Below are 27,025 nucleotides of genomic sequence, written 5' to 3'. Positions count from 1 at the left end.
ATATATATATATATATATATATATATATATAATATAATATAATAAATGGCAGGTTTAACATTGTCTATTATAATTATACAATTAAAAAAATATGCAATGATAACTCAATCTTTTAAAGCTAAAGATATTGTCCAACTGTTTTGGACTATACCTGGACATGAATACAAATTTAAAATGCCAGAAAAGCTAAAGAAGAAGAAATACTGTCTTTTTCGGATTATAAATCGCACCGGACTAGAAGTCACACTTTTTGGGGGAAATTTATTTTATAAAATCAGAGACCAGGAACCAACATTTCATCCTGAAAGGCAAGTTGTAGTAGTAACAATAGAACAGAGAACAACAGACTGTTAACGTCACATATGAACAGTTCTTCAGATAACTATAGCATAAACAACAGAACAGAACAAGTTTACCAAACTCTCCATCTCACTCTAAATTAGTGACTTCCAGGAAAAGTTGCATGGTGCACCCTCTTGGTTGTCACAAGTTTTTTAGTCACTCCAAACTTTCTTTCTGCTGTTCAATTACAGTTTTCAGCTGCAGGTTTCGCTTCTTGCAACTATTTATCTGCAAAAGATGATCGCACCTGAGTACAAGTCGCAGGACCCCCCAAACCATGAAAAAAGTGCAAATACTCTGAAAAATACGGTATCAAAATAGGTCAGAATTGGTCTGCTGTGTACTGTCTGCATCTAATTAGAAACTGTCAAAGAATCAGGAACTGCACTTGTTTGTTTTGTTAGCATTACCATGATGGCAAAATTCTACTCTGGTCTCTGAAAGTTTTTAAAGTATTTATAAACTCATCATGGTGAATAATTAGGAATAACTTTGGACCACTGCAAACATGTTTCACGTGTTTAAGTTTTGTAAGTGCCTTTAAAGTAATCATACTTTAACCCTGTTGTGTCAGTGCTATATCTTATATTGCTATCAAGTAAGTAGAAAATGTTCCTATAATTACCTTAACAAACACTACAATACTGCTGTACTGTGTAGTGAGATTGCTAGGTCTGCTCTATGCTCTTGTTCTAGCAGCTGGTGATAATGCTTGCTAATGGCTCAGGGTTTCCATTGTGTACCACCCCAGAGGTAACATGGGGTGACGCTAAAAGCTATGTGGTGTGCAGCGCTCTTTTGTGTGGGATTAATCATGGGACAGGCCAGGGATTCATCTGGATTACAGTTTAGAAGGCAGCTGCAGAGTTGGAGTAGGCCAGTGGTTCCAGTGAGTGAGTCCTAGGGAGTTTTGTGTTGTGATTATTATGAGGGAAAAAAAACAACAACAAAAAAAACTCTGCAGTTGAAAAAATAATATATAATATTCATGATTATTGACCCCATGGCCAGACAACAGTGAAATGCTTGCTGTGTATAACATTTCTGAATGATAAACTGAAGCTGAGGTGACATAATCAGCCAGATAATCAGCCAGATAACAAGCCCTTCCCATGAATTATACATTTTTATATCTCTAGTGGGTTCAAAATGTACTTATAATGTGGAGCTTTTTACTGTACTGCTGTGTTATACATTTGGCACAAAATATTTGATATGATTCAGTCTTAAAACAATAATCAAAACAAAAGACTATGCTATGGTCAGCTAATCAGAATCACCATTTTTGACTCAAATCCATGGGAAGAAATCTGGTACAGATCCTATAAATACTGGGAATGAAAAAAAAGTGACACCCAGCCTTACATAAATATATTTACACAAATACAGGCCAAGACCAGAAGGGAAAGGCATTTGAATAGAAAGTGTAGGTAACTTAAAATAGTTTCCATAATCAATTATCACACACAAAATACCAATGCAAAGGTGTCCAAAAGCATATTAAAAAGGTCAGAATAAACTTTGGAAGAAAATATAATTTTGGTAAACCCCAATTTGCACTAACTGCAAATAAAATACAGTATCAAGAGTTTCATAGCCAATATAAAAGATAAGTGCCACATCTCCACGCTGTGAATAGCCCGTTTAAGAGTGCTAGTAGATATAGGTTAGTCAGTGCATTCACTAATGTGTGGCACATGAAGAGATACTGTGATCACTAATGTAGGTCAGTGGTCTGCTGAAGAGGTACTCATCCATGTACTAGAGTCCTGAAGTCCTGCTTCATCAACTGTTAGCACCACGGGACACCCCAACACGCTCACACACAAACACACACGCACACACGCACACTGTCACACACACACACTTTGCATGTTTACAAATGTAATCGAGTTCACTTTACAATAGAGGAAGCTCATAACATGTATTCTGCCTACCATTTAAAGGAATACAATTAAATAAACAACCTGGCTGTGTAAATGTCCAAATCAACTTATTATGCTTTTACTGATAACAGTATCTTAAGATGATTATCCAGTCATTTGTTTTGCCAGCTTCAATACTGAACTCCAGGTTTAAGCCTAAAAGGACTAAACCAATCCTCAGTACCTACATCCACCATTAATCAGTACCTCTGCTGCTGCAGTATGCTGTCCAAACTAATGAGAAAGAGAAGAACTGGGATGTGTCCTTGGTCTGCAGTTGAACGCTCTGACAGCACGGATTCAGTTGTGATTGTAGTAATTTTTTATTTTATTTTTTTTTATGTATCAGTGCAGGCTACATACAGTTCCTTTAAAGCATGTCCACGGGTCTATTTTAGTTTACTATATATTGGTTAGTGTTGGAAAAGTTGCATAATGTAATGTCTTCACATGCGTTTGTTTCTTCCAGACACCACTACTCCCAGTACCTGACAGCCCAGGTGATTGACAGAGACGGCCGGACAATCGCAAGCACTCGCTCCTCTTTCTACTACTACCTGTGCCGCCTGGAGTGGGTGCCAGCACATCACCCCGTGCAGAGCGGACAAGAGCAGAGAAGCTTCCTGTGCCCCAGCTCTGTGTACCTGTCCTCAGAGGAGATAAGGGGACTGCTGGGGACGCACGTGTGGTATGTGGACATCCAGCCCAGCGAGTTCACCAGGGCACTAGGTAACGTGTCTCTAACATATGAACTATGATTTTTCTGATGGAAATAATTAAGCATGTTTTTTTTTTACTATAAAAAAATGTGTTTCAATGTTCATTTCCTAAACATAAAGAAGGCACACTTTCAGTCAGTGCCATTTAAAACTAAAATAGTCCACATGCTTTTATCATGCGGAGAATCACTGACTATTAGAAATGACTGAATCTAGACTCAAATGTGCTTCATAACATAGCCAGATTTGTAAATATCCTATCTTGCAGCATTTTGTTTAGCATCATTGCATACTACTTTAAAAAACAACTACTTTTTTACTACTTTACTACAAAACAAACATATGATGAACTTCACAATAAAAAAAAAGTACTAGAAATACAGGATTCTAGAACCAAGCCAACTGAAATGTTTTTGTGTGTTGACTCCTCTTCCCTCTTGTTCCTGTTTCTGTCCAGGCATGAGGAACACGGTGACGGTGGACTCTCTGATCTCCTACCTGAAGGAGTGGTGTGGGGGGGCCCAGGCTGAGGGAGAGGAGCCTGAAGGGTCAGAGTTCACATCCACAGTGGAGCACATCCATAATGTGTACTCGTACCTGTACAAGAACTGTTCCCAGAGTGTGCTGAAGGAGCTGTTCCAACACACACCCGCTGTTTTTGTGCTGCTACAAAGGTAAGGACAGACATATAGGGCTAGTCAGGTTTACCCTATAAATCATACATATGTTTGAATGAGAGTAGTTGAAAGTATCTTGGGCATTAAAGTACATGTGATGGGTTTTCTTGTTTTTTTTCTCATTCTGACTTAGTTTGGTGGGATAATACCTGTGGTCAGTAGTTATCATACTTTTACATCAGTTAAGATGCACTTTATGAGAATAAAAAAATAATAATAATCCAGGAAGTAGTTCTAAACCCCATCCAAATTGAGAATCTTTCTTCCTTAGTTTAATAAAATAACAGTTACAGTTACAGTTACATTATGGTTGCTAGGTAGCAGTTATGGAATTACCTCTATGCTCGTGTTTGACCAGTAAGTAAAAATAATAAACTTAAAATAAAGTTAAAATCTTAAATCTATGATGTTAACTATGTTTTAGTGAAATGAGTAGTCTAATGTGGCTTATGCACTATAACACTGAGAAACTGCTGTAGCTAAATGAACTACTTTGATGGGCGGATGTGTACAGGCACAGTGAGGAGTGGTGCTCGGGCCGGTTCTACCACCTGAAGGATGTATGCTGGAGCGACCCCACCTCCATGTTTTTCCGATACAAAAGCCTGACCCAGAACCCCTCCAGCCCTGTACAGGACCCCCGAGTGCTCGCCCCCTTCTACAACAACCTAGAGGACATGAAGGATTTCTTCACCAGGGTATACACTATTTTAACTGCTTTTTCCTCCACACACTTTCAGGCTCTGGAACCAAAAGCTGAGGACAAGGGACTGAGTTGAATAATTTCAAGGTTAAAGTGAGGAAGGGAGTTCTTTGACATCTCCAGGATTATCAGTGGATTCCCCTACAGCTGTTCCTATCAGCTATGGTTATGAGCTCCAGATCATGGCTGTCAGTAGTCTTAAACATTTAAGGAACAGTGTAATTGGACTAACAGGTATCCACACTTCAGTTCCGCCTCTCCAGACAGTGTTGATAATCAGAAACACATGGCTGTAATCAGGCCAGTCCTGCATGATTAGGAGTGTGCAAAAATATTTAAATATCGACATATTGTATCGTTTAATGTGGTGATACAATATCGATATCATGGGGCTGCTGTATCGATATATCACCAAGAGTATTTTTAGGTATATTTTACAAAATTATTGTGTCACAGTGCTTTTGTTGCTTGTTTAGAGGAAGAAAACTTGTTTATGCAACAAATTTGACATTTTCACTGTTTTGATGAATAAAATGTTTGTGTTTCATATGAACTTTGCACAAGACGTGGTTTAACAAAGACTTTTAGTATCACAGACATGATTTAGCCTTTATTTTTTTATTGAAATGTATCAAATCACTTTGAAATATATCGTATCGAATTGAAAGGGCACTGCATTGAGATATGTATCATATCGTGGCCTATGTATCGAGGTATGTATTGTATTCGCAACTTCTTAATGATACCCAACCCTATGCGTGATGTCACATAGTACTTGAAATTGCAGTAGTCAAAAAAGGACTAGAAACAGTAGATAATGCTATTCAAAAACCATGTACAGTGTAGTCACAAAAGAAAATTTAGCCATTGAAGATGGCGTCAGCACCTGACAACTCTGAAACTATACCTGAACCAACAGTAAAGCCATACACTGGACGGCTGCTCCCAAGGTCAACACAAGACCGAAACAAAAAGCTACAGCACAGAGACTTGGAAGAGGCCTGCAAACAGGAGAGGCTGATGGACAAGTTGGAGAGAGCGTACACCTCACTAAATGGCCTCTTGACAAGCATACACAAAAACACAGAAACCAGCAAAAATCATACAAAATATAAACAAAACAGACAAGAATGAACACATAGCAAAATAACAACTTCAACAGTGGAATAGCAGCCCACTGACATATTTTAAGACAACAGTACAATAAAAGTTATGCTGGACTGATACAAATTTGTGTCCTACATATTTACGTTTTTTACACTTTTACACTTTTTAAATTGGTGCCAGACTCTCTGATGCCTGATCATAATGAGCAGAATGAATAGATAAAGCAGCATTGTTTGAAGTGGTCTATATTTTTTTTGTTTCCAGCTGCTGAGCGTGAACAAGAGCCCCAACATAAAGCAGTACGTGGGCTTGTTGGACGTGGTGTGCTCCTCGTGTCCCATACCCACCAGTGAGGTCCTGCAGGATGTGTCTGTGCTCTACGCCACTCTGGGTAAAGACGCTTCTGCTGCAGCTGTGTTTATCTGCTTTATGTGGTTTTAAAATGACTCCTATCCCAACAGCTAACAAGTGCAAAATGCCAACTACTATGGACCAGGATGAGAGCACTCAACCCAGGCTCAACCTTGGATACTGTTCTACCCTCAAAGGTAAAAAATAAATACATAAATTAAATAAAAGACTATTAGGAATGAGTGGATATTAACAAATTTAATAACTTTACCATTAAACAATCTTCATTTGTGAGTATTATGATTTTTTAATTGATTAATAATGAATTGTTGTAATTTTTAACATGTACAACATAGCATTAATCTTAGCAATCTCCATGGAGACTAGCCAGTGAGTCTTCCATGTATTTTTTGGCTATAAATAAGTATGTAATTGAACAAATGACAAACCTTCCAGACTGATCCTCCATTAGAAAAAATGTGTGCTATGTACCTTTAAATATACAAATAAACTAAATGGATTAAGACCCCTCTAACTGTGTTCCTTTCGTCTTGGTCCTGTAGGGATGATATCTGATCTGAGAGTGTTTCCCACTAAGGACAACACATGGGTGAGTCTGTCCCGCAGGCCCATGCTCAGTGACAGCAGAGAGCTGGAGAAGGTCTTCAAAGCCCACAAGGAGCTGTGCCTGCTCAACCTGCCCCCAGCCGAGAAGAACACAGCCAAGAAGACCAAGAGCTCCAGGCCTGGTACACAAGTCCTGCTTAACTCAGACTATTAATCACACCCCTCCTCACTGCAAGAGGGATTGTGTGCGGTTCTTTAAAAAAATTTCAAACATTAGTTTATGATTTAACTCTAGATTTTTATTTCATCTAGAATATTTGACAAATTTTATTATATTTCTAGTGAAAACAGCTGTATGATAATGATACATTTCTCTTAGAAGCCCTTTTCTCACTTTAAATCATTTGACAAAGCTGCATTAACCTATTTTCAAACTGCGAAAGGAGGATATATTTAAAGCACAGTTTTAACTCTCGCATTCAATCCTACTGCTACTTATTTCCAGGGTAGTGATGGGGGGTAGAAGACTTCATTATCACTGTAGACAGTGTGCAGCTGCTTTTACATATTCTCTATGAGGAAAGAAACTACATTTACTCATTTACAAGAATAAAGACAGGTACCACTCTTAAAGTTATTTATTCATTCATTTATTAAGATACTTGTACCATAGCTGCCCTACGGCAAACTGATTACTTTTTTAACAATTAATAATTCCATTTCTAATTGTTATATTGTTGTGTTTTATTGGGTAATAGAAAAGTGTTAATGTGACAGGCACCACATGGAGATTGGCAACTACTTCGGTAAAAGCAAATGGGCTTTCTGATCATTTGTAAACAGAGACATGGCTGTCATTCTGCTCTTAGTCATGGGGTTCAGGTGTAAGGGCTCCTTCCTGATTTGATCCTTGCTGGTATAGCAATAGAATATATCACACAATTATATATTTTGAATGGGGAAAGGTCCTCCTAAAATCCTTTAAATCAGGAAGGAATCGTTGGCTTGAAACCCATGAATACACCTCTACATATCACCCATTACACAACCACACTGTGGGATTTGAACTACCAACTATCTGGTTCAAACAACAGCTCCAACACCTCAGCTTTTGTCACTCTATATTGAATGCAGTGTAAATACTTTCTCAGATCATACTGTGTGAAAGTCAACAATTCCAGACCTACCAATATAAACAACTTACCAGAAGTATTATGCAAAATGTATTGAGCTTTATATCATGTTATAACATTGTTCCCTCATCAGAAACATGCCAGAAGATGATGTCATCCACCCATGTTTGAGTAATTTAGCGATCTCTCCCAGGCCCTATTCAAACCCTGGGGTTAGCTGTAAGATTCTGTGCAATGCTCCCCCCACAAGCCTACATCACCCATGCTCCAGTACGACAATTCTACATACATATACAAATGCATGGTATAAAACAATGCTCTACAGCTTCACAACTTGATGCGATGTGCAGTAGTTTCATTAGTGGAATGCCCTCCGATTGTAATGTGATGTGATACCTATAAAACATGTCAATACAGCAAATATAACATTTTTAAAACAATAATAGATAACACTGTGATCTAAATATCTTTTATGTGTTAGGAGACCCCATAGAGGAGTAATTCCCCTCTTTAAACGATTTGAGACATTGTGTTGTATTCTCACATCAGGCCCCAGTACAACGTTCCAAGAGGAGGACCGGAGCTTGTTCCTGGACATCTGTGGAATCAAACCGCTGTCTGCCTGTGTGACCAGTGAAGCCCAAACAGAAAACCTGAGACCCTGCCCCAGTATGCAAGAGATGGTGCGCTCTGTGGTGCCTTACATCCAGAGGTTCTTCTACCACCGAGAAGACCTGTCCGAAGTCTACTTTGAGCTGCAGGAGAGCAACATCGCACACAAGATCAAGAAACTCTCCTTTGGACAGGTTTGACGGAACTTTCCTAGTTTGGATTTAAACGGCTAAAATGTAATGCTTAAAACCTTTTAAAGCTTTTAACTTTGTTTGTTGTCTTCTCATCAAAAACGTAACTGTAGTTGTATTTTTAATTTTTTTTTTCACAGGTGGGGAAGCTGTACCGGCGCTACCAGCTGGACCTCCCAGACTCGGACAGCATCGTGGAGCTGGAGGACGTCGTCTGTCTTCTCAAAGACAACAAGGAGCTGTACATCCAGAAGGACAACCTGGGATCCAGGCTGGACATCTGCAGGTCACACCTCTATAAATGGGATTCAGTTTTATCTCACAAACTATGAAGAAACTTATTATGCATTAGTTAAAGGTGCATTGTGCAACTTTTCTGGTGCAGGGTCTGTCACATGCTGATCTTATTGCTTTGTCTGGAATGTTCCACAGTGTGACAATAAATAGTTCTACCTTACATTTATTCAATTACAGGTTGTTTTATAGATCAAAAATACCTACAGAAACAGACATTCTGACTGTGAGCCGGATCGCCTCTCCACAGATCTGACCTGTAACTTGGTCTGGTTTGGTCTCCATGAAGATAGAAATGCTTAATGCCATACTGTGAAACATTCCAGACAAAACAAGAACATCTCCATGAAGAAAAGTATTTGACAGACCCTCCACCAGAAAAGTTACGTGATGCACCTTTAAAGGAACTGTATACATCTCTTACAGTTTGAGTTTATAGAAACAATTATAGAGTAAGGCACATATCAATATGACATGAGCCAGGCTACGTCTGAGTGGTTGTCTGGAGAAACAGGATGAAAATTGGACCAAGCGCGTACTGGGAGCTCCGTGTGCATGTAAACATAGCGGCTGTATTGTTTTGTTTTGTGTTGCAGGGAGCTGGTGAAGCTGTTCTGCTCTGAGGCGGCCCACAGGAAGGAGCTCATGCACTTCCTGAGCGGACTCATCACATCTCTGCATGTAAGTCTGCACAATCCTCTGGGAGCGATACGGCAACAAATGAGCTAAAGACAAAGCGTGTTAATGCTACACTTTACTTCCAATGATGATTAAAGTGGAACTAAACACCTAAACCCCGCCCATAATCACATTTCAGATAGAGTTGGTAAAGTTTGCCATGCCTCAAGGACTAAAAGGGAGAGTGAGGGATGAGGAGGAGTGGCGGGGTCTGGAGGACTAAAAGGGAGAGTGAGGAGGAAGGCGGGGCGCGGTCTTGAGGACTAAAAGCGAAAGTGAGGAGGAAGGAGGGGCGGGATCTGAAGGACTGAAGGGGACAGTGAGGTAGAGGTAAGATCTTAAGACCGAGCCCAATCCCGACGCGACCCGACCCGAAATTCGGGTCGGGTCGGGTCTAAAATGTCAATCATTACTTCAGGTCGGGTCGGGCTCGGGCTTCAAATAAATATATATATATATATATATATATATATATATATATATATATGTTTATAAAATGTATGCTAAAACGATGTGTGGATACTAAACTAAGGAATACTTGTTATAAAATAAATAATACGGATAAAACAGAGAAGTAATGTAATGTAATTGCTATTTAACTACTAATTACAGGAGCCGCAGAGCCAGAGCTCTGCTCACGTGAACGCCCCCTCTTAATTTAATAATCTTCCCCTCCGCAAGTCTGCATCTATTTTGACCTGGTGTCCCCAATATGGAGGAGCAAGAAGTTAAACTAAAGGCAGGAGAACTGAAAAGACAAACACGCACCGGTAAGAGTGAGGTGTGGAAAAACTTCAAATTGATTGTTGAAAATGCTACAGAAACTTGCGTTGGCTTCGCTGAATGTCGTCAATGTGGCGCTTTGCTTTCATACGAGAGCAAAAAGACTGGCACCTCGACGCTGAGCACTGCTCCTCCTCCCGAGTCCTCACAAATAAAATATGACATTTCGGGTTTGCTTCGGGCTCGGGCCTGCAAATCAAGTTAATTGGTCGGGCTCGGGCCGGGTCGGGTTTTAATACCCGCGGGCAGGGTCGGGTCGGGCTGGATTTTTTAGGCCCGATCTCACCTCTACAGTGAGGGGGGACACATTTAAAGTTTTATATTCTTTATTTTTTTTTGAAATTGCATAAAATTATCCAAAATCGATTCCATTAAAGTGTTAATGTAATCAGAAGCATAAAGCTAAATTATAATTGGTCGCCAAATTTAATGTTGGATTTTTAAATTTATTATTATTTATTTTTGTTTTATTTGACAAAAATGTGTGTAATTTATTGCTGTTGTCGACTAAAGAAATTCTTTTCCATTAAATAAAAAAGAAAGTAGAAAAAGCTCTCAAAACTATTATGTATTTCTTAACGATATCCAAATCTCTCGGTACGGTATTTTCACGATACACATCTCACGGTACAATATTTATTGAGATATTTTGTGGAGGCACAAAACTGTTAATATGCTTCTAACTAAGATTTAAAAGTGTTTATAACAGTTACTCCGTCATGTAGCCTGACTGAAATGGATCATGGTTTATGTAATTCCCTCTGTTTTTTTTTTTAGCTATTCCTGCACCATTACTCTTCATTTAAGCAGAGACTTGTAATTCGATATATTGTGATGCTCCATGATGTTATTGTGAGAACTTTGACGATTTATTGTCACAACATTTTGGTTATTGTTACATCCCTAGTATCTCTGTATCTCACCCAAACTGCACTCCCCAAGACTTCATCTGCAATCTGCAATCTTCAGCTAGCACACTCACTCACTTCTCCTTTCTGCTGTTCTTTATCATCTAAATAAAATAATGAGTTGACTAATCGGTTGATGGAGCCTAAATTTGTATCAATCAACTAAATGACTAAAGGCCAACAGGTCATTACTGGTGCATTTTATGTTGTTTATTTCTATTTACTCAGCAGAAATAACATTGTTTAGAACTGTGTCATAATCATTTAGTCGATGAAATGAACACTGTTCCATCATCACATGTTGTGTTTGAGAGAACATTAAACAGTTACGCATTACACTGTTTGGTATTCTGGGTCACTAGCCCATGTTATATAATCCCACAGGCAAAGAGCTAAGTCATTAGAATGTGTATGTGTAAATAAACTGAATCCCTCTCTCTCTGATTAATATTTCATAACATCACTCCCATCTGTAACGGCCATTCATTTCAGCTCTGATATGAAAGGCTTAGCAGTATTTATTTATGATTTGCAATACCCCCTGAGTGCTTCTACAGTAAGATTTCTGCTGAGATATCAGATGTATCAAGTAAAAATGCTGTTACTTTAAAATAATATGACTCAATTAGAAGTACCAAGTAGTGGTCCAAGAAATTAGGACTACTACTCAAGTAAGAGTAGTAGTTTTGTCTGTAACGTCTGATTTATCTTAAAGCAGACCTGTTTCGTAAAATGGACTTTTCAGAGCTTTATCCACTTTTACCCCATGTATTTGGAGTGATTTGTGCATGCTTGAGTCATCTATAATCACCAGTAAATAAACTTTGTGCTGTACTCACTTGGTTCTACAATTTTATTTTATTTTGGGGATACATATAGGAAGGTCTAGGCGATATGAGAAAAAAATGTATCACGACCCCCCCCCCCCCCATATTGATGTCTTCTTCCATATTATTAAAAACAGCCATATGAACTTCAGGTATAAAGGGCAGGCTCTCAGGAGCACTAGAGTTTTTATTTTGTGTTGATCTTTACCAAAGTAGAGATTGCAATCTGTCTTCCGATTTTTGGCTTAGCCCTACACGTGGGATGAAAAAAACTGCTCTGCTCTAGTGTGAGGTGCAGCTATCCACAGGAGGGGCCAACAGCATGCGATGCTTTGTTGTAATGATGCTTACGGTGACGTCAGCTCCCATTGAGCACTGCAGTTTTCCAACACCGAAGTCAGCGCACCTGTTTCTTTTATTATGTTATTTTCGATGAATATTGTTATTTTAAAAAGTGCTAATTGCGTCTGTTTTTGCAGGACCACGCCGCTTTGAGGAGGTACCTGCAGAAGGAGGACATCCGAGAGCTGCCTGAGGAAGAGGAGCAGTGGGAGGTCCCCGAGCCGCCTAAGCCCCCTCAGCCTGAGCCCAGCCTGGAGAGAGGTATGCATAAGAAAATCCCATTATCAAAGTATGCAAGAGAACATTTAAATTACAAAGTCCAGCTTCCTGTTAGTTTGCATGCATTTTTGGGAACATTTGACACTCTGAACATGGCTGCTGGAATTGGATGTTGGTTACTATAACTTAACATGCTACAGTCTCTCAGAAGATCTTCGATGCAGTGAAGGTACATCCTGAAGCCCTCTGTTTATATAGGCTTAAGTTTATTGTCTGGTGTAAAAGTGGCATGGATAAATGCACAACACCCAGTCACACAGAGGTTCACACTAGCGCGAGGTAACAGGAGTTTACAATCAGCGCGAGGTGTATTTATAAAGAAGGAGCTGAGGGAGTAGAGAAGGTCATACTGAGGTGAGCTGATACTTTACGCCATTTATGTCCTTGCCAAAGCAGTTTATTATTGATGTACTCTAAAGGAAAATTGACTTTCTCGAAGTCTCAAGCCTTTCCCCTCATCATTAGCATGGATATGGAGCTGTCACCAGGAACTGATAGAAAATATTTAAGTGAGATACTGTTAAACTTACATTTTTATTGTGGCCACTAATTTCAAAATAATCAGCTGTTTTAAGTTCCAGGCAAGTTCATTCTTATAACTAAAATATTTTCCACTCCCAGTTTTCTTCTGGCCTTGCTGAATGTAAAACAGTTTTGCAAATTTACAGCCCTACTTTTCAAATAGTATCAGTATTTCTTTTTGCTTTTACTGACAATTCTGCCTCAGTGTCACCTTCTGTTGTAGTGGGCTGTGGGTTAGCTACAGCAGCTGTCTCTGATACTTTCCGTGAGACTGGTGTAGAGCCCTAATGCAGTGACAGTCCAGGCTCAGGCAGACTCATCACTGTGATCCAGAGCTTACGGCACATTACATAACACAAGCAGGCTCAACTTTGGGCAATGACACACAGGGACTAAAGGAGAAAGCAGTAATGGTGTAGATGTGTAACCTTTTCAACTTACATGGAACTGTTACAAAATACAGATTATGTTCAAGTGATTTTTTTTGACCCTTTAAACATGTTATACTGTTGCCCCCTCAACAAAAACATATTTTTTTTGTTTGTTTGTTTGTTTCAGTCATGCTTGTGTAATTCATGCATCCAGTTTTCAGACAGTTTTGTTGCGTTATAGGTAATAATCTGGACTTCTCCTGTGCAGTTTTTAAGCCATCAACCATCACCAGACTCATTCTGTGGTCAAATTGTATTCATAATGTACACATGGCTCTATTGGCTCTAAAAAATATCAGTTGAGACTCTTTTTAAGCAAGCTTTTAAAGTTTTTGATAAAAAAAAATAAAAATAAAAAATCACTTGTAACATACTCAACAGAACCTATTAAACTTTTACAATATGCTTTTTTATTCTGAGATGGGGCTGTTCTACAGAATTCTCCACAATGCTGCGCCCTCTCCTTTAAGAGGCTTCTTCCAGTTAAGATCAGAGCAGATGACTAGAGCATCTTGCTTATCTGTAAATTCTGATCTGACCATAGCCTAAACGTCCTGTGTCCCTTATATACAGCAGCAAAAAACTGGAACACGCTTCCAGCTGAACTTAAAACTTGCACTAACTACCACTCTTTCTCTTATGGGCTAAAACAATATCTTCTGAGCAGCAGCATGTCAATATTAGGCTTCTTGAAACGCTTAAACATTCTGACTGATTGTACTGTAGATGTAATGTGTAGTCGGTAGACGTAAAAGTGTCTTATGACATTTGTCCTGATGGTCATGTTGTTGATGATTTGTATTAGAGCTTGACCGATATATCAGTTAGCCGATATCATCGGCTAATATGTGCACCTGGAAACATATCGGCTATCAGCCAGTATGTTTGTTGATATGGGCTGATATGGGCAAAAAAGAACTGGATTATCCATCACTAGTAGCTAGAATGTGATGCAAAAATGCCATTAAGCCGACCTACTGTGTGTAAATATGACGCAAGAGTCAGAATAACAATAAATGTTATCTAAATAAATCCAGTTTAAAATCTACTAGAGGCAAACCTATGTGTTTTTTAAACAATTCAATTTACTGTGAATTTTTGCATCACTAAATATATCGGTGATTATATCTGCTATTGGCAACTCCAACTCCCATTTTATGGGTATCATATCGGCCACAACAAAATCCATATCGGTCGGGCCCTAATTTGTAATTTAGAGGATAATAATACTGATGAATTTGGTAAATGATGATGAACTGAACTAAACTGATGAACTGATGAATTTGTGAAATGACTGTTTTAAATGTTGAATGATCAATTAGATAGTGGTTATTTTAAGTTAATGAGGAAATGTTGTTGTTAGAGTTGGTCTAATGTAAATAGTTTCTTTAATGTATTTTGTACCTGCCCAAGGTGTGCAGATGAAAAGGAGCTTGTAGCTAAATCTGGCGCAGAGCATCTTTTCTCTCTGAGACTAATGTTTTCTGTGCACTGTCCTTGTTTCAAATAAATGAGTAAAATTAAATTATTAGCACAACAGTCACAGAGGATAAGGGCTTCATATCAACATACTGTACCGGTAGTTGGGTCCTTGGGCACCAACACTACCCTGTCACCATAAGACTTGTTTACACAGCAAGAGATATGAAGATGTAGAATTCTGTTTACAATAAATGGCAGCAGTAATGAATAACAGTCTAATCTAATGTGTATTTCCCTGTTGTTGGCCAGCTTTCTCCCAGTTCTCTGTGTCAGACGAGACCCCTCGGCCGTCACAGGAGGATGGGGAGCAGACCCTGGTGTGCTGGCCCCCGCGAGCCTCCCTCTCCAACACAGGAGCCGCACGCAAAGGTACGCCACAGCCACAACTTGCTATCTGCTGCTACTGTTCAAAGCCCTCATTCATTTCACTTCACATGGGTTAATAGATTACCATTATGTAACCAGCTTTTTATCATTTTGTTTATGTTTCCCTGTGTATTTGAGCAAAGCTTGTCTTGCCCCAGTACAGACCTATTGTATAAGCAGCTCTTGAGGCCTGCATCTAATTATAAAGTGGTTTATGTCCGATAATCAGGACATGTGCGGTTAGTATGCTAGCTTTACTGTGACAGCAAAACTCCACTCTGGTCTCTGAGTGTTGTTAAAATGCTTATAAACTCATCACGATGAATTATTAGGATAAGGAATAACCACTGCAAACTGTTTCAAATCAACCAGTTCTGTTTTTCAAGTCAAAATCAAGCACCAGACCTTAGTGGAGGATCTGTCACCTTGCTTGTCTCCATGGTGATGTTGTTGCTTTACCTGGACTGTTCCATAGTATGACACCACTTCCTTGTATCATTCATTTTTCTGACCAATCAGAGCGAGAGGAGCTAGAGCGGAGTAGAGCAGAGCCAAAGCAAAATATTAAAAAGCAGTTTTTAAGATGACTGAAGGATTTTGAGCTGAGAAAAAGTTTATGATCTGAAAATACTGTATGTACACAAACTCCAATTATTGTGAAAGCTATAGGTCCCTGTCAGTCCCTGTCAGCTGAACTTGAGCTGTTTGTGTTTAGGGGGTCTACTAATCCAACTTGGAACAGCTCTAGTTTAGCAGTGCCCTATCCAGTTATTTGAATAGATCCATGACTCAGACTGAGATGAGCAGGTGAAAAGTTACACAATGCACCTTTTTAAAAAAACAAAAACAAACAAACAAAAAAAACTAAACTAAAATTGTAAACCTAAAATAAAAATGTAACTTATGAAATTATTTGGCATCACATTTAGACAACAGCACATGTGATTGCTTCATAAGTTTCTGATCAATCTCCCTCAAAAATTTTTCCAAAATTTTAAATCTAAGATATTCTACAGTATGAGGAAAAATATATATATATATATCAATTTAACTCTATACACCTGTTAATGAGTTGATCTTTTGTTTTTCTTGCAGCTGGAGATGGTGTGGTGGAGGCAGTGAACAAGATGTGGCCCCCGCCCGCTCCTCCCAAAGACAGGCAGTATGAGGGCCCCTCAGAGCCCAGGGACCATGCCTCCAGGGTCCTCTCCAGCCCTGCTCCCATCAGCCAAGAGAACCAGCCCCGAGCCCCAGAGCACCTGCAGAGGGGACACGGACACAGCCAACAGCCCTCTGCTCCAACCACCAGCACCTCCAGACACACAGGTCAGCAGCGCTAAGAACAGGATGAAGAGTTCTGATTTATTCCTGATTGAGACCGTTTAAAGGACCCGTGTTACACTATTTCCTGATCTCTGTTGTAATGTTGTTTCCTCATCAAAAACATAGCTGTTGTTGTCATTCATTCACTCATGTTTGACACAGAAATCCTACATATTTAGTATATTTTAGGATTCTTCTCTTAAACAGAAAACTCTCTGTTCCATCTTGACAAAGGAGAAAATCAATTTGTCAACTGGACAAAGGTTTTAGCTCGAAAATGTTTCGCAGCTCATCCAAGTTGCTTCTTCACTTCTGGTCAGATGCTGATGGAAACTTTCTTATATCTGCCTGAAGGGAGGAGCTAACTGCACTGAAACTACTGTGTTCCACCTTACAGTGTCTCAAGTGTTTTTGAACTCCATACCTCTTCACTAGAATCATTTCAATCATCTCTACTGAACTAAAAGTAAAGAGAGCTGTGAACTCGAAAACTACTTCTTATTTTGGGTATATTGAGCTTTGGAGATGTAGACAGACACGGTTTATCAAACATGTGTGAGTGAAACAAACATCTATCCAGGTCTATTTTTGATGCGGTAACAACATTCAAACATGGCTTAAAGCTCACAATAGTTAATTTTGTGATATAGGACCTTAAAGAAGACTTTATAATTTTGAAACATTATATGCAAATGTTTATTCAATTTTATTCACCAGTAGATGGTAGATGTGACACCTGTTTCCCTCTGTTACCTTTGTTCACGCTGAAGTGTGCTCTCTGTGGTAGATAATGATATGTGAGAATGCAACAGGGCCGGGTCAACTAATCTAATTACAAATAGTAGCTTTAAGTGAATGTTTAAACTTAATAATACTAATAACCTTTCTGGAGAAGGGTAGTAGCAGTAGTAGTAGTAGGGTAGTAACACTGTAGTTCATTCATTGTTATTTGCTGAATGATATAAACAACAACCCCAAATTACAAGAAAAGCAAGTATGAAGTACAGTATGAACAGCAGGTTTACCTTTACAGTTTCACAACACTAACCCTAACCCTACATGAACCCAGACTGCATTCAGGGCAATCTCAAACTAGAGACAGTTCGAGAAAACAAACAGTATGCATTGATCATTCGAGAGCTCTATAACTTTTACAAAATCATGCTTTATAAAGTATTTATAAAGGCTTCAGTTATTGATTTTTATCTAACATCCAGGTTGTTCCATATACTCACAGAAATACAAATCACTTTTTACTTTTACTTCTAGTCTTAATTTTTAAAATGCCTGTTCTTCTAAGGTTGCACTGACTGTTCTTGTGTACAAAGAAGGAGCATATGACTATAGGCCTTTACTTGCTATACTCAACAAGATCAGCGCACTTTGTTTTTGTTTTTTTGCTTAAAAGGTTCATATTATACTATTTCCTGATCTGATTCTGATGCGTTAATGTAGTTTCCTTATCACAAACATATCTGGAGTTGTGTTTTGTTTCATTCACATGTTTTAACACACAAACCCTGCATATATAGGCCGAGTTCTTCTCTCAAACAGAAAACTTCATTCTACCTTGTGGTTATACAGGAAGTGTGTTTTAAAACTCCTTGCACCTTCACTAGAATCATTTGGATGATGTCAGCCAATCTTAACTGAACTAAAGGAGCTGTTAACTTGAAAACTATCGCTACATGACATCACAAGGTGGAACAAAGCTTTGGAGATGTAAGCAGACTAATGACAAAGGATTACTAGAACATGTGTGAATAAAACAAAACACAATTCCGGGTATGTTTGTGAGGAAGTAACAACATTATAACATGGCTTAAAACAGAAATTTGTGTAATATATGACCTAAAAATATATTATTAGTATGTGATTCCTGCATAATTCCACACAGTAGTTCAGGTATGGAAGGATCGATTGGTTTGTTTTTATTTCGAGTCGCTGTTTGTGTCAAAAGAGAAGCTATAATCATATACATACTACATATACATTATAAACAACAGAAAAACACGTATCTTGAAAAAGAGTGGGAAGACGAAAAATATTAACCCGCCCCTATTCATTACATAGTTTTAAAATGATGTGGTTGCTGTACATTGATCACAAAACTTTACAAATATTTACATATAGCTAAATAAATTACATACTATGCATACTTAATATACTTTTAACCCTGTTTATTTATTTATTTTGTATTGTGCTGTATTATGTTTTACAGTTATTTTTTTAATTATTTTTTTTATCTGTATATCGATACTTTATGTATTTATTTATTTTCATTTAATTCTGTATTTATTATTATTATTATTATTATTATTATTTTAGTTATTTTTTTAGATCATCCAGTTCTGTCACTTCTGTCACCACAAAAGCAAAAACTCTTTATAGTTTCTTTTGAGAATTTGGGCACTGCTTCAGGTTTTCTTCCAATCCATTCCACAGACTGGAATAGATGAAGCGAGTTTTGCCTCAAGAAAGTTTTCATTTTATTCAAAATGTGTCTGTAAAGATGACATTGCTTTTTCCCCGCTTGTCTCTGTGGGGATAAACACATTTAAAACCAGACTGTGGAGCTTTCCTGGCTAAACAAGTACATTTCCATGGAAACAAGCTGTTTGTGTACTCTTGTCCAGAAGAGTGCCTTTACTGTATTTATTGATTTGAGTGTCCAGTGTTGCCATCACACACAGCTTTCTAGTCTAACCGCCCACACTGATAGACCTTGTCCCTGTGTGCCTGTCTGTCACCCACAGAGCCCCCAGAGTCCCGCCACAGAGCCCAGCCTGACGGACAGAGAGCAGAGGAGGCCCCTGCAGCGCCCAAACCTCCCAGCGCTCCTGAACACACCACCACGGATACTACTGCTGCTACTGCTGCTGCCACTACTACTGCTGCTGCTCCTGCTGCTGCTCCATCTGCCCTGCCCACTGACAGCTCCATCCCCACCACTGCCCCCACAAGCCAGGCAGACAGCCCGTACGGAGAACACCCCCACATGTACACGCACACACACGGGACACACGGGACACACAGGGCAGAGAGAGTACATTTATACAGATCCCAGAACAATTGCCAGGTTCAAAATGCCAGAACATTCAGCAGTGAGTCCCATTCAGCGAGTCTGCTCTGTTCACACATAACCTGGCATTTGTCTCTCTGAACAACACGTTTACTAATTATATGTCTGTGGTACAATGTTAATGCTGTCATCCACTTAGCAGCTCGGGAAGATTCTGGAACACCGGAGCCAGTGCCCTGTATTTTTTCCTATAGCCGTTAGCATCAGCCCGCAAAACTAGCAAATTCTGAACAATCCAGAGGGTGTGGGCTGGTACCAACTCATTAACCACATCTAGTTGAGCTCAGAGCCATGTTAAAACTCATTGTTGACTGAGTGTGTAAACCTTTAGCCGGTTTATTTTAGATCATAATTGGCATGTCAAACTGGCATCTCATATAAATATGCTTAAACTATTTCTCCCAGTCTTTAGTCAGAGCACAGCTTTATGTACGACTCTTACTGTGAACTGACTCTCCTGTGTGTGTGCAGAGTCCCAGGTCCAGAGGTGGTGGTGGTGTCCGGTGTGTTCCAGGGCAGTGCGGCTTCAGCAGACCCCCACCGCCCCCCTCTGCACATGGACTTCCCCCAGTGGAAAGGGGACATGTCTATGGAGGACATGGTGATCGCCTGTGAGAAGCCCGACACTGTAAGTGTAGGCCTGCTTGCTCAGAGGAACATCACTACTGTGTGTAGTGGAGTTTGACTCGTTAAAACTGCAGAACACACTGCTCCTTGTTGTTTAATGCTTACTTCATAAAGATTTAATTCATGATGACCAAATTGTTTATTAAGGATGATTTAGGCTTACTAACTACTTATTTAGGGTTTTAGGCTTAGGAGTTGAATTGTTACTAAGCCTGAATCATTCTCAATGAATGTTTAATGTTTAATATAGAATGAAGAATATTCTAAATAAAGCCATAGTATGTAACTTTTTGCCAAAAAAATTACTAACATAAAAACATGTTTGTTTGGGGTTTTTTTTTTTTTTTTTTTGTTTTTTTTGTTCTTCAACATGTTTCGTGTTAATGCATGGAAAAACATGTCCTTAATGTGAGCAGGCTTGCATCTCCACAGACCTGACTTTTGTTTGGCCTCCTCCTGCTTATTTCCATGGAAATGTTTATTTAGGCATAATCTTCCACAGTGTAGCATAAAATGTATCTGTGTATGGGGTAGAATGTTCCAAAGTATGTTTTTAACTTTCTGTTTCCATGGGAACATGCAGGTGATGTGCTACATCCAGAAAGTTACATACTATTACTTTAAGGCTATGAAGAGTGTAGTTATTATAAAGTGGTACCACATAATCGATGACAAGTATAGGTACTGCTGCCAAATATGTACAGCCGTAATCCAGACCTAAACCTAAACCTAACACTGACCCCGCCCTCTCCAGGTGTTCTTCTCTGACCAGAAGGACCTGGTGGCCATCGGTGAGTGGGGGGAGCGCCTGGTGCACTCCTTCCTGTTACACTGGTGCAACGGCACTGACCCGGCCCGCCCTTCCTCCGTCTCCTGGTGCAACGAGCGCGGAGAGAGCGGCCAGCCCTACGACTTCCAGCTGTCCTTCACCCATCCGCACGGAGACGCCACCACCGTCTTCATTGAGGTCAAGTCCACGGTGAAGACGGACAAGGCCTTCGTGCATATGTCCGCCAACGAGCTGGACTTTGCTCTGAAGAAGAAGGAACAATACCACATTTACAGAGTGTACAGCGCCGGGGATGCCCAGCAGGTCCGCCTGTGCCGCATCCAGAACCTGGCACAGCACCTGCACACCAAGAACCTGGAGCTCTTTCTGTTTGTCTAAATGGATCGGCATTCAAAGAGTCTGCACTAAAACATGATGGTGACACTTTAGTCCTGGGACCACGTGTGAATCACTAACCAAGTGGGAATCAGTAAGCTAATTTAGTGGTTTTCACAAAATGACTTGAAAGATTTGGTTTTAAAATGCTGACACTGTATTTAATGTATTTCTTAACTGGTAACTTAATATTTTAGTAAAATTAGATCAGTTAAGCATGATTTTGAATATTTTTAACTGCAGTTATTACAAACATCTAATTCATTTTACCATAGGGGTACCGATAGGAGTGGGTGATGTGCCAAAAAATATAAGCTCAAGATTTTCTTGAAACAGATCACATTTTTTAGACTTACTATATACTGCCTGTAAGGACTCAAGTCATCTCCGGCTCTTGAAAGTTCACCCTTCAGTATGATTGGTTAACTCCACACTCACTCAGAGACTGACCAATAGGAGAAGGAGCTGAGGGAAAGTGTCTGAGTTGAGTGCTGCTTTAAATTAATGAAATACTGAATCGCCAGCTGATGATTTCAATAAAATAGCAGATTGTCAAAAGGCTCACGATTAAATTTTTATCACGAATTCGCCCAACTCTAGGCCCCGACCTGAAATGTTTAAGAACTCTTATGTCAGTTATAGTGGTTATTCATCTATTGGTTTTCTATTAATGTGTATTACAATATAGTCTCTGCTTATAAAAGACGATAGTGTATGTGCCAAAGCATCTGTTGTTACTGCTTATGTTAATTAACTCAAGTTTTAATTTTTCTTTATGGCTAAATACTTGTAAAACATAAGCACAGACAAAAAGCATTAATGAGTAATGAAGGTGCACTTGGTTTTGCACTGTACTATTATCCAGGAATCTGTGGTCCCAGCATGACTTCCTACTGCACTGAGATGAGTTTTGATGTGCCTTTTAAATCTGAACATTCCTTGTATATTTCATTTGATTTGTTGTTGTTCAGTCTTTTGGTGTTTTGATGGTTTTATCTTCTGTTTTATACTTGCACTTTTAATAAAGCCATGTTCCAGCGGCTCATCCCAAGTGTCTGTGTGAGTGTGGGCTGTAGGGCAGTAATGAGTCACCTTTCTCTTACAACACAAGAAATGAAAGCAGTGATAATGGCAGCATTCACACCAACGTCTTATGAGCCATATTTAGAGCAAGTCTACATATACATACTATATGTGTTTAAAGTGTAAGCTATATATAGAACTTAGTCCAACAGCCAAATGGTACAGTATAAATGATTCAAACTAGTGCTGGCTGATGTTCCTACTCATTTGGAATTAAAGGGCTTGTGTCCAATTTTCCCCATATATTAGGGGCAGAATGTCCCTAATATTTATTGCCCCTGTACAGATATATTGTATAATCAGCTTGGGATCAAAATAAGTCATCTGTTTACTATCTGCATCTAACTATAAAATGTTTTATTATCCAAGTGGGAAGTTTGCATTAACATGCTCACAGCAAAACTCTGCTCTGGTTTCAGAGTTGTGAAAATTGCTTATAAGCTCATACTGGTGATTAATTGTGATGCTCAGAATGTATAAGGTAAGTGAGGAATAACTTTGGACCACTGTTTCAAATGAACTAGTTTTGTTTGTTTTTTTCCACATTGTTAAGACGGTGCAAATCAGGTAGAGAGCCTTTAAATACTCATGACATTTATTTATTTATATTTATTTATTTTTTTATTTTTTTTATGAATGAATGCCCAAAGCGCTTCACAGTGCATGATTCATTCACTACACACTTTTGATATCTTTATACCAGCTGGTGTGAACAACTGCAATACAAGCTCTAATACTGGCAAACTATTGTACCTGTCCTTACAATAAGCTCTAATGTGTAATCCAAGCTCAGACTGTGTCTAATGCCAGTGGAACAGCTCAAGTGTAGAGAATGCACTGAAGGATGTGGTAGTATTTTGGTATTTATGTTACATAAGGAGTGCTCATTGGTATGGAACTGACCTTCAATGCTCTCATGTTTATGTTTTAACTCTGCAGTGTTCAGATTTATGTTATATTTATTTTGTAATAGTGCTTTACAACAATCAGAGTGGGACTGAGCCCATGTTTCAGAAATTTCAAAGGTTTAATGCTATTATGTGGAGCATTCCAGGCAAAGTAATGACATCTCTAGAAAAGTGGCATAATGGACACAAAGATGAATACACATGTCCTCAAATGAGCCTTTACAATTTAAAACATTTAAAATAATAGTAAAAATTATTTTTTTCTAGCTGCAGTACCATGAGTATTTAAACTGGTCAAATAACGTATCAACAACAAATCCATTGAACAACAAAACAAATATTTCAGGCATTACAAAAGTTGTGGCTGTATTTGTTGACATGTTTACCTACATTTTCCATAGTCCCTCTTTACAGGCAGAGCATCCAGAGCAGCAGCCCTGTGGTGAACACAAGCGCCCCTGTTCCCCTTGTCATGGGACTGAAGAGAGCAGCCTGAGGGAGCAGTGACGCAACCACCCCGCAACCAGAGGGTGTCCTGAAAAACAACCTCACCGCAGCACATCACCACAGTATGTTAGAGTGTTTTCACCTTTTTCTAATAGGCTCCATTCATGCTTACATCACAAACAAGGAAGACGTTTGGAGACATGCGATGACAACTTCCTGTGGGCTCTGTTCTACGAAAAAAAGATGTTCCAGTTTTTCATCTCCATGTCATTGTAGTGTTCCGTTATTTTCGGCTAATCAACAATTCCAACCATACCTCAGTTTTAATCATTTCACCACTGACACACAACTCTGAGTCCACTGGGTACATGTGATTAGAAGAGATGAGGCAGTACATTCCAGATGATTCCAAACAGCACATATGTCTGCAGTCTTCATTTTACCACTGATCACATTTACTTCAGTGGGTTTGATCACAGTCGGTCAGCAAACCCAGTGTCAGGAACCACCGAAAGTTGGCACCGCATGTTTCCAAGCGTCTTCTTGGTTTGTGACGTAAGTTTGAATCGAGCCTATTCTGTTCTGCTCTCTTGGTTTAGTGTGCAGCACCTGTGGTAAAGGTCAGTTAAAGGTCCTATATTACTGTTGTAAGTTTTAAGTCATGTTATAATGTTGTTAACTCGTCAAAAAACAGACATGGAGTTGTGTTTTGTTTCATTCACATGTTTGAGTAACTCTTTATTATCAGTCTGTCTACATCTCCAAAGCTCAAACACTCTGTTCCACTTCGTGATGTCATGAAGTGGTTGTTTTCAAGTGACCAGCTTCTTTTACCTTTAGTTCAGTAGAGATTGTCAATTCCAGGTCAGAAATGATCCAGATGATTCTAGTGAAGGTGCGGAGGTTAAAAACACTGCAGTGTTGTAGATGTTCATTAATATGCACTGCCCCTATTAAATAAATAAATAATAAAATTAATTAATTAATTTAATGTAATTTAAAGAAAAAAAAAAAGAAAAGTGGAGCATCTGTATCCTGTATTACCACATGACATCACAAGGTTGAATAGAGTTTTTTCTGTTTTCTGTTTGAGAGAAAAACTCAGCCTAAATGTGCAGGGTTTGTGTGTTAAACATGTGTGAATGAAACAAAACACAACTCCAGGTCTGTTTTTCATGAGGAAGCTACATTCCAGCATAGATCAAAAAATGTGTTTGTAGAAAAAAGTTAGGAAAATTATCACTTCTTCTAGAGTTCCAAAAATGATTCTCTACCAATTTTGTCACCTATAGACAAAATTCCATCCTAAAAGCAGGGACAATATGCAATGTAACACATGTTAATCTGTTGTTTTCGGCAAATATAGCATTTTCAAACCAGTAAAAGGAACATGGTGATTTAAATATGTTAAAACCCTTTAGAGGCCCTGCAGTCACATGGCCGTTTTTATTTTGGTCGCCATATTGACAGTCCAGATGACAGTAGCTAGCATTCTAATAACATACTCGAGATGATTTTTTTTTTTGGTTCTTCCTGTGGATCAATCCTGCCCATCGCTTTCACCTTTCAGTATTTTCCAATTCCGTTGGGAAGGGAAACAGTTTGAACAGAGGTTTGCAGTCACACACATCTGATCCCTTTTTGCATTTCTGGAGTTCGCAAACTTCCGAAGCTCATTTCTCGAGACGTTTTCCGCTGTCAGGATTCAACAACCACACAATTACGATGTCCGAATCCCAGAACAAAAATATGACAATATCAGAACCAGAAACAAAAGCAACATGGTTCAAAAGACTTGAAAAGATCGGCTTTGTCAATAGACGCATTCATTGGGAAATCAAACATGGTGGTTTGATGCTCACTTTTTCGGACGGCCCTTCCCAGTATGCATTGCGCGATGAGTGGAAGTCCGAAATTCAGGCTGCATGTATGTGTGCGAGCAGATTCCAAGACGCAAAATGACTTCTCTTTGGGAGTGAACAGCTCAACCTCAAAACAGACCCGAAATAAAACATTAAATATAAAATCTTGATCTGTTTCTATACATTCTGTCAAAATTTGAGGTTATTTCAACAGGAATTGCCGGAATTACTGTTCTGTGAAATGATGCCAAATTTTTGGGACACTCTGTATTATTAATTTCTATGGCAACAGTCCTAATTTCTCATCATTCTGAAACCCGTGAATATGACTGAAACGTTGTTTTCATTTATGTAACTAAACTCCGTGTGAAATCTTGTGTAAATCCAGTGTTGTTTTCAGGCCTCTGGTCATGGGGCACGAGGAGATCTAACAAAATGGCCACCACCACAACAGCCCGATTGTTGGATAAGGACATTAGCTGCGGGACGGTCCATAGATAGCATTGTGGAGAACAGTGTTACGATGAAGTGTTTTCACAGTTTATACTAATGGATCTTCTGCTCTGGGCTAAATATAGAATATAATACAGAGTCACGCTGGAGTTACCCATAGTTTGTACACAAAGTTCAAATCTGGGTATCGGTGGTACACTTTAAAGGTGCATTATGTCAACTTTTCTGGTGAAAGATACGCCACATGCTTGTTTCCATGGAGACAGAAGTTCCAGAGTAGTGGTTTAAGCCATGTATATGTATTTTGGTTTTAAATTCATGACCGCTGTCCTCAAATATGAAGTAAACATGTTCAAATCAGACAGAGCTTTAACTGAGAACAACTGTAGCGCTGATGTATTCTTTTTAAAGGCCCTATATTATGAAAAATGGACTCTTCTCTGTAACTTTTAAGGTGGAGGGTCTGCTACTTGCTTGTCTCCATGGAGATGTTATTTAATTTGCCTGGAATGTCCCACAGTAGGCCCTTAAACATGTCTTCCCTCCAATTGCTCAGTTACAGGTGTTTCATAGCAGAAATCCCTTAAAAACATGAATTCTTACCATATGCAGGCATTTGCTAGTCTGATTCATCAGCCGGTTTCACTTCATGGAAACTGTCTGACCTCGCAGCATTAGGAGTCGTTCGCTCAACAGTAGGTGGTACTTTTTTATTTAACCAATGACTGCTATTTGTTCATGACTTATGTAATACACCAAATCTCATAGGAAGAAGGACAATAATGTCTTTCCCCTTGATAAAATTCACCAAACATTCTCTTTGTTATGGCTTTAAA

General features: G+C 39.0%; 1 protein-coding gene across 4 annotated transcripts in view; it reads left to right on the top strand.

Moving 5' to 3' along the window:
• wu:fj29h11 (uncharacterized) overlaps positions 1-22,481 on the top strand; it is a 54,982-nt gene extending 32,501 nt beyond the window's left edge. For 2 of the 4 annotated variants that reach the window (XM_055150189.1, XM_055150187.1), the window contains 15 exons: positions 2,737-2,996; positions 3,444-3,660; positions 4,178-4,361; positions 5,738-5,864; positions 5,935-6,021; positions 6,388-6,573; positions 8,074-8,330; positions 8,468-8,613; positions 9,218-9,302; positions 12,297-12,420; positions 15,123-15,242; positions 16,335-16,565; positions 19,319-19,562; positions 20,116-20,272; positions 21,026-22,481. In XM_055150189.1, the coding sequence (XP_055006164.1) occupies positions 2,737-2,996; positions 3,444-3,660; positions 4,178-4,361; positions 5,738-5,864; positions 5,935-6,021; positions 6,388-6,573; positions 8,074-8,330; positions 8,468-8,613; positions 9,218-9,302; positions 12,297-12,420; positions 15,123-15,242; positions 16,335-16,565; positions 19,319-19,562; positions 20,116-20,272; positions 21,026-21,439 (2,839 nt within the window). In that variant the 3' untranslated portion in view covers positions 21,440-22,481. Of the gene's footprint in view, positions 1-2,736; positions 2,997-3,443; positions 3,661-4,177; positions 4,362-5,737; positions 5,865-5,934; positions 6,022-6,387; positions 6,574-8,073; positions 8,331-8,467; positions 8,614-9,217; positions 9,303-9,438; positions 9,538-12,296; positions 12,421-15,122; positions 15,243-16,334; positions 16,566-19,318; positions 19,563-20,115; positions 20,273-21,025 lie in introns of those variants that run through there. The other 2 variants (XM_055150188.1, XM_055150190.1) reach the window with 2 other exon arrangements.
• Positions 22,482-27,025: the final 4,544 nt, after the last annotated feature.

Source organism: Boleophthalmus pectinirostris, unplaced genomic scaffold (assembly GCF_026225935.1).
Source record: "Boleophthalmus pectinirostris isolate CB_2022bp ecotype Guang Dong unplaced genomic scaffold, ASM2622593v1 HiC_scaffold_14, whole genome shotgun sequence".
NCBI lineage: Eukaryota > Metazoa > Chordata > Actinopteri > Gobiiformes > Gobiidae > Boleophthalmus > Boleophthalmus pectinirostris.
Note: the sequence above shows the minus strand (reverse complement) of the source record. Positions and strands in the feature narration are given on the sequence as shown.